Source organism: Accipiter gentilis, chromosome 11, assembly GCF_929443795.1.
Source record: "Accipiter gentilis chromosome 11, bAccGen1.1, whole genome shotgun sequence".
NCBI classification, from domain to species: Eukaryota; Metazoa; Chordata; class Aves; order Accipitriformes; family Accipitridae; genus Astur; species Astur gentilis.
The window spans coordinates 15,008,952-15,034,043 of record NC_064890.1 but is presented as its reverse complement, the minus strand read 5'-3'; the positions used below and the strand labels follow the sequence as shown (position 1 = coordinate 15,034,043).

Here is a 25,092-nt window from a genome sequence, read left to right as displayed (position 1 = left end):
AGACCAACTTGCAGTTATTTGCAATCCTCAGAATGGAGCTAGAGTAATAATTACATCTTTAACTACTATAGCAACTCTGCTGTAACTAAGTTTCACAGAGAGCACTGCTTTAGGAAAAATATAAATCTAAAACGCGCCCCCCAACCTGCAAAGCCAGTACATGCTCTACCAATACATCTAACAGTGTTTGATGAGAATCATTTCTCAAAAGCATCACAAGACACTGTTGTATGTTAATATTAGAACTCACGCTGTCATTCTTCAGATTTCCTATTAAAATATACATTTTACTTGAGCAGATTTTGCTTTCTGATGTCCAATAAACACAAGTTTCATCAATTTTGCTAATGACAGAGTTGTAGGAAACGCTGACCAAAAGGAAAGTATACTCCACTCCCCCTCCCCCCCCCCCTTTTTTTTAAGGTCTGGGCAAATGCAGACAGTTTTGGTGCTACCTTGAACTCCACTTATCAGAAGTTCTGTGAGCACAAACAATAAAATGAAAGTTACAAATATTAGTATTTCATTACACAACTTGGCCAAGATTTTGATTTAACTAGTAATTTCAAGTATCTCACATTCTGAATGCCTAACAAAAAAGCACATTTTGAAATGCCAGTTTTCATAACACTGTTCTACCAACCTCTAAAAATTAGGATTTCTGAGCCTCTACAAGTTGGGAACTCAAAAAAATAATTAGGCAAAAATCCTGACTCCTAGTACTATCTATAAAAATGGCCATTAGAAATAACAAGCAATAATAAAGAGTGAAGAAAGTAAAAACCTGATGACTTCTACAGTGTCTTTTTTTGAAAGCAATAAAAAATTATATACATTTGAAGATAAAAGCAGGTTTTTGTCAGAAAGCAATGATCAAGCTAGATGAAATGCTCTCAAATAGCAAGCCTTGCATTTTAAGTTGAAGTTCATGTAAGGATCTGACATCACATGTACTCAGAGCCTACAAGCCTACAAAAAGGCAGCAATTAGCATGGGAAGAACAGACATCACTAAGCCTTAGTGACAACTTTAGGCAGCTACTTGCTTCCCAACTTACCATCTTCCTTTTCCTTTCTGCAATCTGCTCCTCTGATTCCATTTCTACTTCATTGCTAATGGGAGTTTTTTCTTCTATATCATCAATAAAATCTGGCTCCTGAAAGATGGAAATGAGTGTTTTAGAGAAACTCTACTACTCTTTCAAACTAGGGAAAAGTTACACAGAACTAAGAATCCTCAGATCACTACATCAAAACTAACTAAGCCAATAAATCAAGACAAATATGTAAAAAATCCTAATATCCACTTGTACCTGTGTACAAACCTGTAAATATGATCACTGGACTAGATCTTTTCTATTCTGAGCTTAGACACATCTGCATCTTTTTTCTTTAGCATATTGATCTTAAATTCTGGGGTTCCATCCACACTCCCTCACCCCACCAACAACAAAAAAAAACCAAAACAGAATTAAACTTCCAAACCAGCAGAAACTTTTGGGCACTAACACTGACCACTGATCTAGCCACTCTTTATAATTGGTTAAAGAATTAGGAGCTTTACATCACACACCCATTAAAAAACCCCAAACGACAACAACAAAAAAGCATTAGTTTTAGTGAAATAGAATGAGTGTCAAAGGAGATGTTAACAATTACATAGATGTTCTTCTCAGCCCAAAAGTGTATTCTATTAAAGTCACATTTTCCATTTAAACTCTCACTATAGAATCTAATGACAGTGCCATACCATAAGGAAACACAAGAGTTGGCTAATAATGGTTTTCTGTTTTGAGAAAACAAACAGAAAGAACCCCCACCACACAACACCCCCCCGCCAAACAAAAAGCCCCCAACCATGAAACAGTAACTTTGAAAAGAGTTAAGTGTTCACTAGTACTATATGCAATTTCACTTCTACATAAAGGACTAGACAAAGTTTTTTTAACATTTGTCTTAAAAGTACATTTACATTTTCCCATATGTTTTCTTTACCTTAGCATTATATCTCTCACCCCAGGAAAAAAGCTATTAATTGACTGGCTTCTATATTTAGATATATGTTTTAACAGCTTTATTCTCACAAATCCTACTGTTTTAAGTTCAGTTTTGAAAAACAATGCTAGTTCTCCTGTGACTGTTCTATATAAGCACTGTATATTACACTAAAAGCTCAGGAGAAGGTTCCAAATACCAGTTATCACTTGTTAAAAACAAAACTAACAAACAAACCAACCCAAAACACAAAACCAAAAAGAAAAATGACTTAAGATGAGAAAGTCTAAATGTTGCCTCTCTGGAGATCATAATTTTTAACAGTCACATGTCATGCCTTCTGGTCTTCCAAGCAGTTTTAAGCTATTTAGCTACTAAAGCCCCAGAACAATTTAATCATTTTATGAAAACTGGGGTCAGTATGCTCATTTTTACCTTATTCCTTCACTCCTAAGTAATGTTAAAAGAACTAGGAAATGGCTCCCTCCCAGACTAACTCCTTTTTCTCTGCCCCTAAATCATCATCAAAAACCATCTGTACTGGTTTTGGCTGGGATAGAGTTAATTTTCTTCATAGTAGCTAGTATGGGACTATATTTTGAATTTGTGTTGAAAACAGCGTTGATAACACTGGGATGTTTCCCTCAGTGCTGAGCAGTGCTTACTCAGAGCCAAGGCCTTTTCTGCTTCTCACCTCACCCCACCAGTGAGTAGGCGGCAGGGGTGGGGGGATGACGACACACAACATAAGAAGTTGGGAGGGGATACAGCTTGACAGCTGACCCCAACTGACCCAAGGAATATTCCAGACCATATGACGCCATACTCAGCATATAAAGCTGGGGGAAGAAGGAGGAAACGGGGGACATTCAGAGTAATGGCATTTGTCTTCCCAAGTAACCATTACATGGGGTGGAGCCCTGCTTGCCTGGAGATGGCTGAACACCTGCCTGCCAATGGAAAGTGGGGAATGAATTCCTTGTTTTGCTTTGCTTGTGTGCGTGGCTTTTGCTTTACCTACTAAACTGGCTTCATCTCAACCCACAAGTTTTTCTCACTTCCACTCTTCTGATTCTCTCACCCATCCCACTGGGGCAGGGAGCGAGCAAGCAGCTGTGCAGTGCTTAGTTACCAGCTGGGGTTAAACCACAACACCATCATATACGGAAAAAAAGAAAAACAACAACCAAACAAAAACCCCAACTCCCCAAAGAAAGAAAAGATGGATAGTTACTAAGGTAACCATCTGCTCATGTTAAGTATTTACCTTTAATAGCTACTCTGCAAAATTAAGTTAATAATTAGTCTCACAGATCATTCCCACTAGTTCTTTAAACTGACATATTAAAAGGAAGACTAATTTAAAATTGACTACCATGGTATGTTACCAGGTAGCTTTACCATACTATCCACCTATTATCCAGTATTTAGCTTCAAAACATTCCTTCCTCCTCCTGAGTCCCCAAACTCTATAGAAAAGAGCTGCAGAGCTCTATTAAACACAGAGCTGCACAAAACACTTAATATTCTGGGTTGAAGGTTTATATAAGCAGGGCTAACCATTGTATGTTTAAAAATACTATGCTCCTGAGTAACACATCCAACTAACTGAACGACACTTCAGGATGGACTGGGAGCTCCTGAAAGCATAGCATGAGGCTTTCACATTAGAGATCCACAAAGAAATTCAGAGGAAAAATGTATAGTTAAAACTGGTATGGGAACCAACATATCTTTAAATACGATCAAATATTTAGGAAAACTGAGAATAGTACAAAAAATTCTAAACAGCTTATCCATCATTATGATTTTTGATAAATCCCCCTACATCTTTTCAGTGACTTGTTAAAATTCCTTTAGTAACTACAAAAAGAGAGTATTTGGTTTATAAGCTTTTCTTTCTGATCATCTTTGTGTCAATACCTGATTATTAGAAATGGACAGCCTGAGGGGAGAGAGCTTCCTCTGTTTATTATCTGCAATTTTCATTTTGGTGGCTGCTCCTTCACAGTCCAATGTGATGTTCTGATTTTGAGTCTCCTTTTCTCTTGAAACATCTTTCTCTTTCTTTCCCTTTTTCCTTCTCGTTTCATACCCCGTATTGATGTTTTCTGTAGGCTCAGAACGTCTGAGAACTGGACATTCAGGATTTTCTTTGAGGCAAGCACAATCCACTTTGTATTTACTGAAATTAAATGCACGAAGGCATATTTTGGTTAGGCTGTACAGCAGTAAGACTTTTCAATACTGAATTACACAAGCTAATACATTTCACAATAAACATCTGCTATGATGCAAACCAACCATATTAAAAACAGTTGACTCAAGTTTTCACCAAGATATATAATACTGCTGTAATTCAAATCTCATCTACCTGTTAACAATTTGTGGCTTTTTGCCACATGGAATTCCTTTAAAGTCAAGGTTAGAATTTGCTTAAAAGGTGGAAGACATCTAAAACCCAAGTATATCCCAGGTAGAAATATAACCATGACATTAAGGAAATTAACAGATGCATGGAATGCAGAGAGTTCTTGCTTTATACAAAGACAGTAGTCACAATTTACAGAACAAGCACACTGGAAAGAATTCAGAGTCACTTCGTACAATTTTAAGTTCCACTTGGATGTACAAGAACTGTTACTGAAACACATTCAATTTGCACAGGCTGTCAGCTGCAGGTACTGAACACAACTACTACATACTTCTAAAAGGATAAATAACAAAACCCAAAAACCCTATCAACCAGGCAATTTCTCAGGTTGTCTTAATGTGAGGGACATAAGAGTATGTCTACAACGCTTAACAGTGCAAAGTATCTTTAGTAGTGTCCTGGTTTTGGTTGGGATAGAGTTAATTTTCTTCTTAGTAGCTGGTACAGTGTGTTTTGGCTTTAGTGAGAATGATGTTGATAGACTTATGTTTTAGTTGTTGGTAATTTTAAGTTAAGTATTTTTCAGTTTCCCATGCTCTGCCAGCAAACAGGTGCCCAAGAAGCTGGGAGGAAGCATGGCCAGGACAGCTGACCCGAACTACCCTAAGGGATAGTCCATACCATAGGATGTCACGCTCAGTATACGAACTGGGGGGGAGTTGGCTGGGTGGGGAGGATCGCTGCTCAGGCATTGGTCAGTAGGTGATAAGCAATTACACTGTGCATCACTTCTCTTTTCTTGGGTTTGGAATTTTTTTATTGTTATTAGTTTTATTCCTTTTCATTCCTATTATTATTATTATTGTATTTTATTATTGTTAGTATATTTTATTTTACTTTAGTTATCAAATTGTTCTTATCTCAACCCACAAGGTTTACTACTTTCCCCGATTCTCCTCCCCATCCCACTGGGAGTGTGGGGAGTGAGTGAGTGGCTGCGTAGAGCCTAGCTGCTGGCTGGGCTTAAACCGTGACAGCTAGTCTGAACCCAAGTTGATTAATACAGATAGTACTCTATGGACATAACTAGCTCAGGTCCAGAAGTAGTGAAGGCATGTCTGCACCGCACCACACCCAAGCTGACTTACGAGCCGACCACTGAAAAGTGTTATTACCTTGGTGTAGCAAAATGTGAAACAGTTGGACCGTTTCTGGATCCCATCAAGTGCACATAAATAGGCTCTTCAATACTTCAGTTTCCAAGGTTAGTATTAGCCTAGGTGTTCCTGCACAATGTACCTATACCCTAGAACATTTCCTACTAGCCAAGAGAAATCATTACTAGATTGTATCACTCAAAGGCCTTATTTTGTCTTCAGATTTCAGAGAGGTGTTTGAATAACAATTCCTACGTATGTGAATAGAACTTAACCAATTCTTTCCTTTACCATTTCAAAACAATGCTTATAGATAATGGCAACAGTTTATAAGAGCTTTCCCCAATTCATCAAAGGAACAGCAATTATATTCAGGAAAATCTGTAATAGGTTATAGAATCTGAGGCACTAAGCATTCAGTGTATTTGAACATTCTTAATCACGCATTAAACAAACGCCATTTATAACTAAATTCCACAGACACCACCTTCCTGAAGTTACACTACAGAGGCACTCTGAAATAAATAGGGCATTACCTATTTTTAGATTTTCTTCCCTCTACTCTCCCCACACTATGGGACACCTGTATACAATAAATTTTCAAGGTACATCTCTATTCATATTCATCTAAGTTTGTATCTTTTCCACATAATTTACAAGTAACTGCAACATTGCTGAAATTAGGAACAGATATGCAGTAATTAAAACAGAGCAAACCCTGCCCCCACACACACTGTTCATCGTAAATAAAGTGTGTTTAAAGAGCCCTGGTGTTATTAAAGCATGCAAGAAAGTAAATGATATAAAAACAACGGCACTCTGAATTGCAACATAACTTAAAAAGCATTAGATGTATTTTAGAACAGCATGCTCAAATACTTACCAATTTCCATAATCAAAATCAAATGCTATAGTAATCTCTGCTCCCTTTGGAATGTTATGGATGGAGTAAATATAAAGATGAATTGTTCCATCTTCAATTACATGCCTCACCTATATTCAAGAGAACATTATTATATTATCATTAATTACTTTGGTTTCCCTTTTTTAATTTTTAAATTACCTATAAAGAAATTGTAGGGATCACTCAAATTATCAGTTGGGAAACTCAAGGAAAAGGGCACTTCTTAGTAAATAAAACCTAATTTAACTTTATGTATATTCTTACCTCCGCATTTGGTGTACATGACCGCCTGATGAATCGAGCTTCATTTCCAAAAGTCCTTGCATCAACACACATTTCTAGCCCATGGAATTTGGAATAAAACAAAACAAATGGGTATGGCCTGAAAAAGATATAAGAAAACCAGAGTTTTATCGTATTTAAAGATGCTAAATACCACTTATTCTTCACATTAGTTCGCGTTGTAACACAATGTTTGGCATGATACACCAAATTTGTGCGTTAATCTGAGAATAACACATTTATATTTAAGCTTCATGATTCTAACTGGTACATTCTCCAAATACATTCTCAGAATCCCAAAAGTGTGAGATACAGCTCTGAATGTAATTCTACTGCACAGGATCTAAAGGGAGGAACAATAACAGGGCAAGCTCTAGACACCAAAGGCACAAGGTTAAGTTTCTTCATCTTAAACTTTTTCTTATGGCAGATCCTAAAATGAAACTCAGGTAGAAATTTAGGTGCCTCGTAGAATCATCCGAAAAAATAGAATAAAATAACACCTCCCCATCTCTGCCTAACACCTGCAGTATCACTAGCACCCGACCCTCCTGAAGAAAAGGGGCATCTAAAGCTCATCTTGGGAAAGTATTTAAGTTCTGCTATTACAATTGCCAGGGAACCATTCCACCTTTACTGAGCAAAAGCTCTACGTTCTCTCTCCTCCAACAGGCCTCTTGCAACTTCCCAGGTAGTTGTGTCCGTGCAGCTAATGGCAGCACTGAAAAAGATCCACAGGAGGAAGGAAGCAGCCACACATTGTTCAGTAACTTAACCCAACTACAGAACTCTGGCAGCAAAATAGTCCCAAGTTAACCTGTGTCCAATTCCATTCTCAGCCTGATGGACTTAAAATCTATTTCTCTCACAAAAGAGAACATCTTTGCTATTACCTTCTGAATTAGTTTAGGATGGTAGAACCTGCCAATCTTTGGTTTAAGGTGCACAACTATCTAACTGAGAATGCAGGAATCCTGTAACCAGGCAAGAACAAAGAGGAGGAAACTAACTCCTGAACAGATCTGTAGTGTTATCTGGAAAAGAAGGGGGAGACTGGATGCCAGCTACAATTATTTTTAATCAGACAACAGTAAAATGCAAGACATTGCTGGTAACTAAGACCCACTTGTACTTGAGGCAAGAGTTTGGCAAAACAGCATTTTAACAGTTTCCTTATTAAAACATATGGAATAAACAAACCTTTTAAAGAAATATCCATTAGCTTCAAATTGTTCTCTCAGCATGAACTTTCCTCTGTATTCAATAATAAGTGCATCAGGAGGCAAGTCTTTGGCAGCTTTTAAAATTTTCTTGTTTTTTTGCACATAGCTCTATAAAGACATAAGTTAGTCTATGAAGTACCATTTTTCCATTATTATTAACAGCAGATTACATTTTCAGAACTAAACAATTCTGTATGACCTCAAAACCCCTCCTTTTTGTAAATAAACCTCCAGACTGATTTGATCAAACTGTCGTGTTCCCCTGCCAATGCAATTAGTTATGAATTTAGATTCAAGGAATGCTTTAGCCCTAGTTCTCCAGTACATGGCTGAAAACCAACATATTCATGTTCTCACAATTCAAGTACTATATCCCTTAGTGCACTTAAATCTCACCACTACTAGGATGAATTGCTGCATTGTTTTGCATAACACTTTCAAAAGGCTTCTATTCCTTCAAACAAAACAAAACATGCAGACATAAAAGGACGTTCATGATTCATTCAAGAAAAAACAGAACAGGAATATAACAAAATCATAATAAAAGAGAATCCTGAGAGAGTTTCCAAATTTATTTTCATATCTTTAGATGGAAGGATGGCTTTTAATTAAAAACCAATACATACCCTGACAATTAGTGAACTCACACCTTTCGTAACTGTCATCGCCAATCAAAAAGGAAGTAGCCTCTTATGTAGGCAAAAGGCTCTGTAAGCAGGGATATTCCTCTAAGGAGGGTGTCCCATATGCCATGATGGTCTTTGAGGAAAAGAAGCAAAGATGCTTCTATTAATCTGCTACAGTAACTACTTCTGGAGATTTCTGCTACAAAATGCTAAGGTCTGTTACATGGCTCTCATTTTAAGCTGGTAAGTAACTGATGTTAAGGATAGAAAAAGACATCACACAATTTCTGCATAAACTAGAAATTACAGGATCACAAGAGTAAAGAAAAAAAAGGAAAATCAGTATCAGAGTATTACCTACCATCAGAAACATCCTTCATTAATTAGTAAATTAATTTCTATTCTGAGTACCTAAACATCCAGAACACTTACCATACCTTAAGAAAAATGTGGACAATTAACATGATACACACAGCAGAAAAAAAAAGATTCCAACTTCAATGCTTCTATCTACTCTAACCACTCCTGATATTCCTCACAGAGCAGAGAAATAGCAGCAAGGTTTACTGTGTCCACCACAAAAGACAGTCTAAGGACAATCCAACATTCAGGCTCAGACTAACACCTTAGCCATTTTTATGATATGCAAGTGTAAACATAACCAGGGGTGATACAGGATGTATAAAAATGAATTACAAATTCCGAAAAAGCTCTGATGCTTAGATCTGGTGAGACAAGATACAGAAAATGAATGGAAAGTTCGCCCCCTCACACATCTTTTTTAAAGGCATCTAAAGGGATATCTTTGTCATGGCACAAACCCAGCATGCAGTAACACAACATGGCACAGCTCATTACCTCTACTGGAGGTTTGAAAATCAGATTGCTGGTGCTGACTTCCTTTTTGTCATTTCCATTGCCTAATCTCAGAGCTATTTTTTGTGCCTCCCTCTGGACACCCTCACTGTACTGGTTGTTGTTTGCCTCTTCATAACGATCCATCCATGCCTTGATTTTAGTTTCCCATCCAAAGTTTGAACTGTCAGTAGGATCAATCTCTGGAGCTGAGCCCTAAAAATTGAAGTAAGTGACCAGACATTACAAGGTAAGAAAAAGATAATAAAATAAAAAAAAATAAGCCTACAACAAGACACAAAATGAAGGGCAAAGGTATGCCATTGATTTAAGGTTTGTTTTTTAGGAAGTCCGGTATAAAATTCTGTATTAATTAAAAGCATTGAGTTGAATTCAGTAGCATTACATTTGTCCTTTTAGGAATTGTATAATTTCATAAATACCACCCAAGTTCAGGAATACATTCCCTCTTCAACAGGGATGCTAGGTTTTAGTGGGACAAGAATGGACATTGACATTGTTTCCTCCCACAACTGCACTGCATCACAAATCTACAAGTGCAGGAGTTAGAGGGTCAGATCTCCCTGCCTATTCAACTTTTGTGAACATACGCAAAGATGAAGAACTCCAGTTTCCATCCTGTAATACACAGATTTGATTTTCCCCTTTCAACTTCAAGGGTCATGCTGTATCTTTTACTAAACTTTACTAATCCTACACCTACTACATTAAGGTTGTAACTTTAACGTTACAGGCTTTGCACAGATAATTTTTCTCCCCTTATCTGTTCCTCACTAAACAATTTTCTTTTGTGCTGCTTCAGATCCTTTCACTTTCTTTAAAAGTGCCACTGTACCTCCAGACCTCACAAGCAGCAGCCAGGCCGCAGCCAACTAATGCTCCTTAAGGACAGCAGCAGCCAACCAACGCTCCCTTTTCTATCCACCTGAGCAGAGACTCTATTAAACATTAATAAAACAGCAAGTAGTTCAGCAATTCAATTTACCTGTTTACATTTCTTTTGTGCCTCAAAAGAACCATACACACAAACAGCATTAAAAAAGGTTTGATGCTAAGAAAACCATGAAAAAACGCAACAGAACCTTACAAACACCATATTCAAAAAGCACAAAATACACATTCTCTTCCCCAAATCTGTCTTCACTAATCACAAGTCACATATTACACATTTGAAATGTAAATCGTGTCCCACTTGTTTTTATATATCCCAAGGATGAATAAACTACGGGAAATACCTAGTTTGCACACCATGCATATTTTTATCTCACAGAAAATTTAGACTGCTGTAACACTTAAATCTTACAAAGCAGACATACCAACACAATTCCTTAAACTATGCCAGCACTAGTGAGTAGAGTCCCACCAGATAAAAACAGTGAGGTATGACAGAGCAGAACCACTAGTTTAGCTTTCAAATGCAATATAGCCATTTCAGTCTTTTGCTGCTTAGAGCTATGAAAAGCTGGAGCTACTAACTTCAAATGAGGCACGCACTCAACTTCACTCCCCTGCATAGCACAAACAGGCCTTAATTCCTCCACTGGCTCTTGAAAGCCAAGTATTGTCAGAATAAAAATTTACACTGTATTATTTCAGTTAACTTTGCAGGACATAAATATGTAGGGCTCATACCTTAATTTAAAACTACTATGATGCGTATGTAGTACATTAGTTATCAAGAGTATTTTAATGCTTAATGTATAGCCCCTATTGCATTCTTAATGCTTCATATTATTTAAGGAATGCACAGTCAAGGTTTAAAACAAAACCCAAACAAAATCACATTACCTTTACTCGTGAAGATTTCCTGGATCCTTCTCGAAATGCCTGAAACAAAATTAGGTATTTATATTCTTTGGAGGAAATACAAAATTTCCTAAGGAATTCAAAATCTATTAACAAATTAACAGCTTTTCAATGTGGGCCATTCTCAGCAGAACATGCAACCTGATGACAAGAGAACAAACTACACTGAAATATCAAGAAGGCAACAGGTTACATCTCAGAAAACGTATTTTAAAAACCAATTCAGCATTCTAAGTGAAGTGCAAACTGGATGTCAGAGCTAGTAGTCCAGGTACCCCTACCTTTTTCCTATATTACATGACAATTGAATTTCAGAATTCAAGACAAAGTAACTGAAAAGTTACTTACAGAACACTCCATGCTTATCAGGTAAACTTGTAAATTGCCCACATCCTTCACACTATTTGTGGAAGGAGAGGAGGGAGAAGCAGGTGTCATAGATGTCCTATAACATTAACTTTTGAAAGAAGTTTGCCATTCTACAATAAGATCTCATTCTTTAAATCATCTCACACAACGCTGGGAAATAACAAACGAATTTCTGGTAGTAAATTTATATTCAGAACCATTCATTCAAAAGGAAACATTTTATTCATTTTATTTCCTAAGAGATATTGATAACTAATTCTGACTTCAAGTTTTAAAGGACAAAATTCTCATCCAAGCCAGTGAAACTGAACTGCAGAAAGGAACTCATTAGTTTAGGAAATTCCATGTACTTTACTTCTTCCCATATATTTTATTTATCTTCACGTGTATTATATTGTTTACACCTGTAGCAAAACTGTATAATGTCGATTTCCTGTTTACCAAAGTAGTTTAGTGGCTAACTTTGACAGCACACTTCCACACAATTTCAACTCAAATAAATGGACATGAAGTCACATCAGGACAACTGACAGCAAACATTTCTGAACTTTAAACAGCCACAACTGAAGACTTTCAGACACAGAATTCTTCTTTGGGTATCCAAAGCTTACTCTGCCCTACTTCTAACTGTATCAAGTGGTCCAGTAAATGCGATTCCTCCTTACAAATTCTGCCTCAATTGTAAAATTGAATTTTCATGGTTAGTACATATTAACTTCAAGGGGGTGGGGAGAAGCAGGGAGGACTGTACCATTTACTACAGAGTATTACGTTTCAAGCTAAACCCAGACAGTAAAATATTATTAGTAACAATAGCCTGATTAAAACCAGTGTCTCTTTGTAAGAGATGTCACATAGCTGTAATTTATAACACAGTTATAAAAAGAGAAATTACATTAACTTACTTTTTTACACTTTGCTATGTTCTGTTCTTTCTCTCCACTTTTTTTCCTTTTCTTATCATTGACTTTTGTAACTCTTGTAGGATTTACAGTAATTGCAGTTGGTGCATGTTGAAAAGCAGTATACAGTTCCACAGGAACCTCATCACCACTCTCTGTTGCACTGGTATCCCCATCTTTAAAACAAAGAACATCCCATAAACAATCAAATACTGTAGAAAGAACATTCACTAGTTACTTTACATCTGCTTTTAAAAAACAAAAATACATACTGACAAATGCTTCAAGCACTCAAATGCAAAATTCACAAACATCTGCAACAGCATGAGAATGAATGACCAATAAGAAGCTGGTAATTAACAGATGTTTGTAATGCCAGGTAAGAAAAAGATACCAGATTAATTCCATTCAAAGAATGGAATTATATTATCATATTCCACTATAAGCAAAATTAGAATAACAACAAAAATGGTAAAAAAAATGTATTTGTTAACTCATTACTTATATATAACTTTAACTTGTAATATGGCTTTAGGATTCTCTCAGATGACTGTATTCTAGAGGGGATTAAAATTAATGACTCCTCAGCATTTCTTGTGAAGCCCTATTAATCAGTCATGTGTAAGTCATAATCAACTATTTCAGCTGCAATTTGCAGTGTCAAGTACCTTTTTCGGCTAAATATGTCAATTTAGCCAAAAGCCTTCTCTCCACAAAATTGCCTAACAATAACATTCTGCTACTCAGGGAAAAGTGAAGTCTATTTTACTCATTAAAACAAAATCACACACAAACTGACAGATATTTTTTCTCTGTGCTGTGCACCCGCAGACCTAAAAGTCAAAGCCTGAAATTTAGCATACATCAGCATTTATGTCAGACAAATAAATTTCCTGACCTGAAACAGGATTACCCCAGTTCTGTCAAGATGAAAGGCTGTGAAGTACGGGGAGAACTGGGAAGAGAGATTATGCATACAGATAGGAGACTGCTGTTCACATGCGCTCAAGTACGGACCTCTCAGATTTTAGCAGCTTTTCCAAATACTCTGCCTTCAAGAAATAAACTTTACACTAAGCAAGACTTTTTCTGAAACTGCACAGAAGCAGACTTTACAAATACTTAATATGAGAGCAAAGAAAACATTCCTTCTGAGCTCAGAAGGATGTTGCCTTAATCAGTGCACTCAGCAGTCCTAATTCTTGAAACCTTCTTTACTAAATAAAGAACTCCAGCTAGTGGTTACTCTGGATTTCTCTTGCTCACAACATTCCTTAACAGGATTCTTCTGTGTATAGTAAGCAATCCAATTTTACCATCTGAGTTTCCTTTTGAACAATTTATTAGGTACATAATTAGGTACATAATTATAGTTTATATATTAGGAACTGATGATGTTTTCTGAATTTTGTTTCTATCTCTGTTGGGACTATTTTCTGAACTAGCATAAAAAACCACATAGAAATGTCTAATCAAAGAATGAATAGCAGAATAACCAATGGTTGAGAAACGAAAACCCAAGGCCCTCTTGAAATTGTCAATGTTTGTCACCCATATACTAGTGCCTACAGAATCATTATATCACAGTCAAACACCTCTCATCACCCCCCCAAAACCCCACATAACACCATCTTCCTTAGGGAAGTAACATTTCAGCATTGTTGTCTACACTGTGCCCTAACTTACTGTAAAGAATAATTACCTCAACAGAACATATAATTACACCAAGTTGTTTTGAGACACTCCTTCCTAACCTACATAACCTGCTTTCAATTTGAAGAGACTTAGTAAAGCATACTAAGGGAAGATTTTGCATCTTGGAAGGCAAGATACAAACTCTCCAAATTTCACAAGAAGTTAGAGGCCCAGACTCATTTCCCCATAAGCAGCAAGTGATTTCATCAGCACCAATTTCAAGACCAGACAGCTTGAGGCAATATCCTTGAACAAGCTACACATCTAGATACTGTATCTTTAAAAACAAACCAACCAAAAAACAAACCAAAACACACACACACACACACACACCCAACAACAAAAAAAACAAACCCAAACATCCAGGATACAACTGAGTAGGGGCTTAACAAAGGTGCTCACTCCACTGAATTATAGTAAGCAATCCAATGCACGGTAAGCCACACCAGAACTACACTTTTATACCAGAACAACAAAACCAACATCACCACATACAACCACATGCCCCAGAACAATGGGCTATAAATGTTGCCAGGAAAAAGGTGATGTTGTTATGCATAAAAGTTTAAGATGCTCACCAAATTTCTTATCATGTGAAATGTTCACTTAAAAGCTCTTTCCTTGAAGCAAACCAAGTGATCTACTACTTGCTCCCCACTGTTTAGCTTTGGATGCAAGGTGGCTAAACCAGCAACTCTCTAGAAATCTTTACAATTAAACCCCATTATACTGTATTCTCATATCTAAATGAAAAGCCCTATTATACATAAGCCTAAAGAAAAAAGCCCTATATATATATATGTATAGTCAAAGAACATCCAAATAATGCAATTTTACCTTTAATCAAACACCCGTGACTTAGTAATAAGTAAGTTAGAAGTAACATTCAGCTGCTGTTGAAGACTTAAAACATTGAATAGAGACATTCAAACTGATGCCACTTTTGCTTTTCCTACTTGGAAACATCTATGAAAATTGGCTATTTTTACTAATGTCTCATGGTAGACAGTTCATACCCAGAATTACTTTAAGTCTGATTGAACCATGTCCTATCAGTCAACATACAAAAAGTGCATTTAGCCAAACAAATGTATTGGCTAAATGAAAATTAACTAGAGATGAAAGCATACATTCATTTCAAGTTATGTATTATAAATTGCAGTAATTAATATTGCACTTCAACTGAGTCTTGAACTAAACAGGATTAGAATTCATCTTTGTTTTTACTCTGTTTTGATACTTAAGATTTACCATTTAGTATCTTTTCCTACTGAATGCATAGAACAGATTAACAAAAACTGATCATCAGGATTAAGGAGGGCTGAACACCAACTTCAAAGGTAAAAATCGCTTCAGCTCCTGCTAAGATTTTGACTCTCTCCTCCCTTAAGTTTATAGTAAATGATCAGATAGTGTGGCTACAAATCCTAAGAGATAATGTAAATAGCTCAGACCATCAACATCCCCTATCCTGTATGTAAATTCAAATTCATCCTCACAGTATCATCATACTGTTTAGTGAACTCATTAGCTCCAAATGAATTATAAACATACTTTTTCTATTAATAGAATCAGCAAAAATTAATTTTAAGATCTAAAAAAAATATGGCACTATCTAGCAGATCAACTGAAACTTCACAAAGTTTGGCTTTGTTAGAATGAAAACAGACAAAACAAAAAATGATTGGGGTTTTTTTAAGTCATCAATGCCTTTAAGGGACTTAAGGCAGCTTAGCACTGGACAGCAGGAAGTATCAACCACACCAAGAAGCTCTATTAAGCCACACTTCAGAATCTTCTGAAGGCGTATGAAATAGGCAGCAGGACCTTACCTACATGGTATTTTCTGAAGAAATCTTAACACACACACACTTGCACATACCCCAGTACTTCAGAGACATGATTTGAAAGCAAAACATGTTAAGTTTAGGAGGATGACTTCCTCCCAAATTATGACTTTTGTAATAGAGGTTGAAAGTATCACCTGTCAATCAAGAAACCCATGACACATTTTGACGAAACTCCTGACAAGTTAGGCCAGCTGAGTTTTGCAATTCTGTAAGTGGTAGGACACCTAATTTTATAAAATATAGAGACTGAAATAGGTACTTGCACTACAATCCTCATCTAGTTATCAAAAGAAAAAAACCTAAACCACCATATAATTGCATTACCTAAGTTTAGCAATTTTTCTTGTTGTCAAAACAAACCCAATAACATACCAATACACAAATCCAAATCCACAGCCAACAAATCAGAATTAGGACTCCCTCTCAAAACCATGCTAGATTGTTTTAAATCTCAATTATGTAATTCTTAGAGACAGGAATATCACCTGCAATAGAACAGTTTAAAGAGCTAAGTATGAGGATATGAGTGGTCTATACTATGAAGGAAAAAAAAGACAGAGCTGTGAAATAATGTTTCCAAAAAGAAAGTAGACTTAGTAACCCTTTCATCACAGAAGAAACCTGAACCTTTTCCATCTTATCTTCAGTAGCTTACTCAAAGCAGTCTAGTTCCTATAAAAGCTACATTCATTATTATAAAACTTTAACAATGTTCAAACAGACTGAATTACCCCACAATGATAAGAAAAAAAGGCAGCGGTGACAACCTTTAATAAAACATGTGGAACTGCAAAGGCACTGATTTATTGAACCTTAGATGCTGAAGGGTAGCTATCAAAATTGCAGGAACCGTGTATATACTCTTACGTCTATACAGTTGATATATACTTGTTTTACAACCTTTACTAAGGAAAAAATCTTTTAAGCTTTACTCACCTGACATATTTTCCCTTTTCCGTCGTTGCAACAGCACTGCCCTTTCTTTATCTAAACTCCTGAAATTAAAAAATAAATTTTGTTCCATTCTTCACACTTACGCATCAATACATCTAAGTATTAAAACAGACCTTTTCACCGTTACCATCTTCCATCCACTATTACAGAACAAACAGTAGACTAGCTGAATGTTTAGGTACTTAGAAAAACATCAGTTGTGCACTGTTCCATTCCATTGAAAGGCAAAGCACATTTAAGTATCCAAATCACTTGAAAACATAATGAAACTTGATAGCTCAGAAGATTGACAGCTGGTCCATGGATTACAGGTAAGCAGGCATTAAACAGTTTTTCTGCAGATTCTTCAAAACAATTGTCACAATACAATACAAAACAAAATATTCTGCAACAAGAAGGTCCAAATATTTCTCAGAAATAGAAAAATCATTTATTGGTAATTAAAATGTTCTGAACACGCATGTCTTTTATTCACTGCTTAATTAACAAATCTGCAACGTTCAGTAACAGGTAGCATTTTATACTCTACATCACAGACAACTATGATGACAGTCAGGTATAATGTACCTACCACACAGTCAGAACAAAATGCCCTCGTCATGTCATATGACTTTGAGTTTGAGGAGGGGCATACAAATACTCATTCCAGAGCATGAAATCCTCAAAGTGAGCACTGCAGCGTATTGGAATGGGGCCAGAAAAACAAAAGCCACTGAGAAATACTGGTGGGGCAACTGACCTGAAAACACTGCTGTTAAGGGTTCTCAACATATGACAGCCATGAAATGAAATATGGAATGGACTGTCTGTGTATCAGACAGCCTGAGAAAGGATCCAGGAATAAATGCTATTTTGATAAGTGTTTAAAGGGTTCATCTCTGCCACCTAGTGAGGTGAAACAATGACTACTGTGAATAAGGGAATAGAGATTGCTAAGATCATCTGCATCAGAAATGTAGCTCCTTTAACTAGAATAGTCAGGATTATGCTACACAGTCTGTGTTTTATCTGTTGATTGTGCCAGTACCTCCTCATTTTATATTCTCTACTCATTCTAGTTATTTAGAGTTCAAACCAAACTACTCACCTTGGTTGACAACGTTCACACAGGTATATGTCAGGAATATGCTGCCTATCAATCCCCATGCAGTCAATGTGCTGCCAGACACTTAAAAGAAAACAAAACAACAAAAAAACACCTTTTAAAGTAAAATTCTTAAAATTGTGTGCGTGATATGTACACAGAGAGAGAGACAGAGCCTTTTTTTTTTTCATCATGATCTTTACTCAGATTGAATACTGCCTAAAACTAGAGCTCAATCACTGTCTTCGCCACCACTCTGCTAGCTGATTTTCTATTCCACTGATCACTGTAATTCCAATCTTGTGGCTGTCTCCCGGTGTCTCTCTGCTTCTTTAGACTCATTTTCCCTCTTGGAAATTTTTCTCTAACACTGGAAATAAAAAATGGTAAATTATCACAACAGAGAAAAAGATAGAGACAAATACCCTCAGTAATAAGACTTATGGTTTACGTAATAACAGAAGTTTTGTTTTTAAACAAAAGGATTCCATTTCCTTTTAAGAAATATATATAATATTTGTATTTTCCTATATAAATATGTATATATGTTTTCATTTACTTCTATGTTTTAATAGAACATATAAATACATGTTTTTATACACACACACCCTGACTGGTAGCACTGCTGTGCAGCATAGGAAGAGCTTCAATTGCTTCCCAGTCAGGGAAGAGAGGCTGCTTGCTAGACTGAACGCTAACCTAGGACAGTAGTTTATTGCTCATACACACATTGCTATAAGGAACTGGGACACAAAGATCATTATCATCTTCCCACTTATGGATCTATCACAAGTCTCTCCAACTTCTCACAGAGAATCTCTTCTTCAAAAAAAGCAGACTACCTAACTGGTGACTGCCTACAGCTCCCCTGCTGAAACAACATCTAAATACATTTCAAAATAAGGGAAAAGGTTGTCAGAATCAAGGATCATAAAAAATTAATAACAAGCTTGTTACATAAGCAGACAGAACAGTGGAGCTCAAATCAATGTTTTAATTAGCCGTAACAATCATTTTAGAAATACAAAACAATCTAATAAATTCAGCACCGTTCATTAAGTGTACTGAATGTAAAAATACAGGCTAATACTGAGTAAATCCAGAAATATGAGATTTGCCTTCTCTTGTTAAGTTATCACCTCTAAAAATGTCTAAGCTTGTTTTTCCAAGTCCCAAACATTTAATAGCACCTGCTTATCTTACTATGATCAAGTAGGTGCTTCAGCATGAACACAGAAGTTTAAACATTTAACTTTAGATTCTCCAGTAAGTTACTCCAGTAAGAGTTCATTTCAGAAAGATCATGCACAAAGAAACCAATATGCAAGAAGTTTCTTTCAGATTATTTGGCATCCTGCAAGTTACCTGATTTACATATACATAGTTTACCAAGATGCTTTATTACTCAGCACATGCAGATTAAGAACCAATCCCTAGCTCTTTATTTCACCATACAAACAAATAACTTGGACAAAATACCAAAATACCTTTTTAGAAGGGAAAAAGATATACCCTAATTAAGCAACAATGCACAAGTAAAGGCATGAACAAAATAATATAAGTAGTCAAGACAGACTGGAATAAAGTATAAAATTCTCACTGGCCTTAACCAACCACCTTGCCTATTAGAAAGCCATACAACCTTCAAACACTGTTTTCGTGGAAGGAAATTTCCTATAACTCAACCTAATTAAAACACCATTTAGTTACACTTACTTTCAGTGCCACTTTAAGCAATTTTTACCTTTTTAATTATTCTAATATTCATTACCTGCATTTGTCACAACAGATCATATATCCATCATCATGTGTAAAGCCACAAATGCATCTCGTAATATCAGTTCCATAGCTTCCATCCTCTGATGTACTGATGGTAGTAGCACTGGAGGTTTCATCGAAGTTGGGAGTGGTAAATATGCCTACTTCATTCTTGCTTATAAGCACTGATGGAGGAGGAGAAGCTGGAGGTGTTGGAGGAGGCCGAGCACCATAGTTATGGTCCTAGATTTTTGTTGAAAGACAAGTTATAGCTCTTAAATATTCATACACTGATGGTTATTTAAGCCAAAGAATTCACTTTGTAGAGAACTTCAGAGACTTCTTATTTTTTAGTAATAGTTTAAAATTTTGTTTCTGTCACTGCACATTCTTTTCTCCCTTCTCAAATATGTTTTACGTATAAGTGCACTATATTCTGTATTCTGCTTCTAATCAACCATCTTTAGTCAACTTACCCAATTCCCAGTAAGATATAAAAATGTAAGCATGAATCAAGAGTTTTTCCAGTTAAGAACAGCAGATTATATAAAATCTATTTCATACAGAATACTTAGCATGAAACTTACTGCATAGGGCAAACCAATGTAACTGTGTGAATGCGAACTGCTGGTATACAACTGGTGCGGATAACTGTTCGATTTTTCAACTACCACAGGGCTAGCTTCTACAGATTCTGGTCTGCAAGGCAAAAGACAGAAGAAGAATAAAGGCAATTAATATGTAATTTATATTAATAAGTTACAGGTACATATTGCACACCTAATTAACTGTCTGCTGATCCTGTTTAAAGAAGCATGGGGGTGGGGAGGGTGGGATAGGGGACAGGACACACAAACTTCCCCTCCCACCCCAAAGAAAAAAAACAAGAGGAAACCCAACAGTCTTTCATTTAAAATGAAGCTTCCAGAGTGGCAGAGAATTTATGCCTCTACTGTAGGGTTACAAAATTTTTCCCCAAAAAAGTGCATGCTGAATCACGTGACATAACCTGCAAATCTGGGACAGAAAAGTGTGTTACACACTTTGTCAGGGAGGCATCAGTCTGTATGCCCAAGACCATAGAGCTGTAATAGAAGCTTCAGAAAGGACTTCAGCTTAATTATGGCAGAAGATATAAGCAGTAATTCAGAGAGTTGCAAACCGATAAAGCCCTGCACTACCACCAATCCTACTCAATTCTGCATTGACATCTAGTGGTGGCATTAGTGCACCACCTGCAACCATCCATACAAACCTGTACTCAAGGCAGCAGAGTACTAACTGTTTCTACAAACAGGAATTCTAAGTAGGGCAAATCTGTCTTAAAAAGGCAGTTCATCGATTTATCTTTAAATAGAAAGAAAAAAAAATTACAGAAATTTGCAAGAGAAGGTTCTGTAGTGAAGGGCCGTGCCTTCTTTAATATACAAACTATGGTTTATACACACTAAGCCACAACATGAAGGAGAAAGATAGATAAAGGAATACTAAAATAGGAAGATCTTTCTGAGCACGAGAAATTATACCTTCTTTACCTTTCCTCAGAAGTTACATTCACATGTGCATGCAAGTATTATATATACACTCTCATGTAGCTTTTTCGTTGCACCATATGATTCAATCACACTAGGACAAACTTCAAACAAACCCAGAGTTACCTAAAGTTTTGAGGGTTTTTTTTGTTTTGTTTTGGGTTGGGTTTTGGTTTTTTTGCATTGAAAGGACAGGCAAAATATCAGTATCTGAAACTGAAGTGGCTTTTGACTTGCATCACAAAAATCAAGCCTCGTTCACTTTTGTAACTTCAGTTTTATTATGTCTATTTTCCATCACAAGTATCTTAATAATTCCTTGAACTGTTTTTTTTTTTAAATAAAGTTGGTATTTCTGAATCTTAAGTTAAAAGGTATCAGTGTTTTTTCTTAGACTGTAAGATATTAAATAGAGGCTTTTTTGTTATGCCATGAAGTGATACTAGTTTGATTTAAAAGGATACCAGCAACTTAGATTTGTTGGCAACATTTTTCTAAGAACATAATTAATCATCAGCTTTCTGAGAAAAACATGCAGTATTTTTAAGTCTACTTGAAAGTGTCCTACTAATGTTTTTGGTGGCCCATTTCTTCTTATTAGCTTTTCCCCAAGTGATGTTACTACACAATGAAATTGGTTAAAAAGAAGCATTACTTAAAAACAGAGTGAAGACTTTAATTTCTAGAGTCCAAAGACAACACATCCTTTTTTAAATATTTATGTGTGTAACAGTCACCAGCTGCATTTGTTTAGGGTGAGCAAACAAATAAGTGCACAAATTACTGGAAGTACTAGCATCAGAAATACAACTTCTGACTAGCATAAGACAAAAACCAATTCTGACAACACTTGCCCTTCATTACCTCATAAACCCAGAAAAATCCTCATTTACTCTTACACCACTTCTGAACTTGAAAACAGTGTTCAGAGTTTGTTGGAATCATCTTCTAGAAGCAGCTCAGAACTTGCCAGGTTGATATCAAAGCCATGACAAAACCAGACAAAACTTGGAAAAGCTGTGCCTTTCCAACAGATTTGCCTTTACCTATTTACTGACATAATGCATTTGTGTAATAATCATATACCATTAATGTCAACCAGTTAACTCTTCTAATGATCTAGCCAATCAAAATGTCAATGAATGAGGCATTGACTATCCATCCACAATGGCTAGGACAGAAATTAACTTACCTTTCTCCAGTTCAAGAGGGCCTTGACAACTGTATTGCTTCTACTGCTATTCTGCAACACTTACTGAATGGGACAAGCAGTAGCACAGTTACTCTTAGCCACTACGTGTTCAATGCTCAACCTAGGTCTTGTTTGCTTCAGTATATGGAAAATACTGAAGTTTTCAGAGCAGGAAGATGCACTGATATGGGGGGTGGGAAATTCAGGTACAACCCATCGTTCAGCAATGCCACTATTAATTTTGGAGAGTTTCCTTCATTAAAAATAAATATTACCACGACCTGAATACCAGCTACTTCAACATGGGAGCATTCAGTGAAAGATACCAGAATGGCAATGTCCTAAAAAGAGCAGTCATGTGTATTTAATCAACTGACTACACGGATTAAAAAGGTATTCTAAATCTCTTGCAAAGTACGAGGCAAGACAATACAGGCTACTCCCTAAATCCAATTCTACCTACTCTAGCAATTTATAAACCACTTAAGAGAACCAAGTTTAATATTTAGAGGCGTAACAGTTGTGGGAAGCAAAAGCATTAAGCTTCCAAAAACAAAATACAGAAAACAAATGCATTTAACCCCAACTGTTTTAATACTCAAAACAGATTCAGAGTACAGGGTTAAAAAGGAAAAAGCACAACTTTACGTGAGCAAGGAAAGCCAGAAAAAGGGTGGGAGAAATTTCAGTGAGACACAAAAGCAATTAAATCTCTGTATTAAAGAAGTTTTAATACAAAATTAGAGCAGAATCAGCTTTCAGCAAAGCTTTTTTCAAATGCTTATCCATCAGGGGGGCCACAGATACTTCTTTAAAATATAACAGATGCTCACCAGAACTTTGAATGTAACTCTTACTGTTCCATTTATCCATTCAAATGCTAGACTGGGGTGGGCAACAGTGTAAGGGAGACTAGGAAATATGGAAAGGAAGTGGTGTAGCATTCACTGAAGCTAGAAATTAATCATCATATGTTTCCTTTACAGTCAATAGTAAAGTGATTTTCATCCCATAAACAGTACAGAATGAGTATCATCTCTCCACAGAACTACATACTACCTTCTAACTTTGGCAGACAGGTCTACCAACACTTTAATATGCCCTTCACCAAATTCCTTGTTGCCACGATTCTGTCCACCACGTGCATGACCCTGACTTTAAACAGAAAACACACCCTCTATACTATCATTTGTCCAAAGGTCAAGGCCTTCTTCTCAAATAAGCATCTTGGAATTTGAGAGTTTTGTGAAGGAATGCCTCTTGGTAAAATATGTAGTTGTACAGCCAACTAAAGCATGCGGTACCACTTAATTTAAAAATCAAATAATTTTTTTTTTTTTCCTCAAGTAGCAGGGCACTAACTACCGTATTATAGACACCCACCTTTATCTCACCATTGGCATTCTTACGGGCATCCCAAAAATAAAGTTTTCAGGAAGAAAAAGAGTAAGCATTCAGATCTGAAAGAACACTGTGAGGTTTTCCTTGCTTGTGTTTTTGAACATAAGCCAGTTCTGTAACAGATTGAGGTACTAAGCTTGTCAGTCTTCTAAGCATACCATATTTTCTAGCTTCACCTCAAACTATTACAGCCCTAGTGTCGAAGGGAGGTATTCATGGTATTTTTAGCTTTCATCAAACCCCAAATGTTTGTATTACAATATAGTATATTTGAAGTTAGACCAAAATCCTGATATGCCCTAAAATAAACACGTATTACCACAATAAACTGACCAGGACATTTTGCTAAAATGTCATACATATTTGTTAAGTCTTGCAGTTAGCAATTCAAAACTGTGCAAAATATTCACAAGGAACAAAATAAAAAGCACCACAAAAAAAGCTTCCCCCATGCTCTTGGTCTGCAATGATTTAAGACACTCCTGTAACTTGAAAACAAGAACATAGTTTTTTCTCAAATGAATAAAAAAAGCAAAGATACCCATATTTTTAAAAACCCAACAACTATTTTTCATTCTGCAAGTAAAACAACTCTCATGTTCTGGGTCATTTCCTACTGCTCATATTCAAAAGTACAATGCAAACTGAAAAATTCTGCATGTTGCCAGCAGATGGCATTAGTGAGAAATTAAATAAGCAACACACGAGATCAGATAGTTCACAAAAACTCAATCCCTACAAGCTTATAGTTAACCTGTATTAAGGGAATCAATTATCAACCATTCTAAGCAATAGTCAATTCATCTTTAAGAAATCCCATCTCCCTCACCCCAACCCTTTTAAATACTGTTTTGTTTCTGACCCTGTAATTAAAAAGGGGGGAGTGTTTTTTGACTAACACCCAATATACAATCAGTCTTAGAATTTAGGGCCACCAATCACTTCTATAAAAATTTAGGTATTCGAATGGGAAAGAAAATTTCACTAAAAATAAAATTTTCAAAGGCAGGGGGGTATCCAAGCTTTAGGCTATGAAAACTGTAGCTAATAGTACCTTCCTGAAAACATTTGTCAAAACTTCAAATGAAACCTCTTGCTTCCAAGCATGCTTCA

The 25,092-nt window shown here is 36.2% G+C and overlaps 1 protein-coding gene across 1 annotated transcript in view; it reads right to left on the bottom strand.

Moving 5' to 3' along the window:
• Positions 1-25,092, bottom strand: part of KMT2E (lysine methyltransferase 2E (inactive)) — a 65,814-nt gene that overhangs the window by 18,059 nt on the left and 22,663 nt on the right. Inside the window, 12 exon segments of the mRNA XM_049814194.1 lie at positions 1,058-1,156; positions 3,918-4,179; positions 6,409-6,518; positions 6,694-6,811; positions 7,912-8,042; positions 9,419-9,631; positions 11,225-11,263; positions 12,517-12,689; positions 16,995-17,053; positions 18,100-18,180; positions 19,868-20,097; positions 20,442-20,553. Coding sequence (XP_049670151.1) covers positions 1,058-1,156; positions 3,918-4,179; positions 6,409-6,518; positions 6,694-6,811; positions 7,912-8,042; positions 9,419-9,631; positions 11,225-11,263; positions 12,517-12,689; positions 16,995-17,053; positions 18,100-18,180; positions 19,868-20,097; positions 20,442-20,553 — 1,627 coding nt within the window.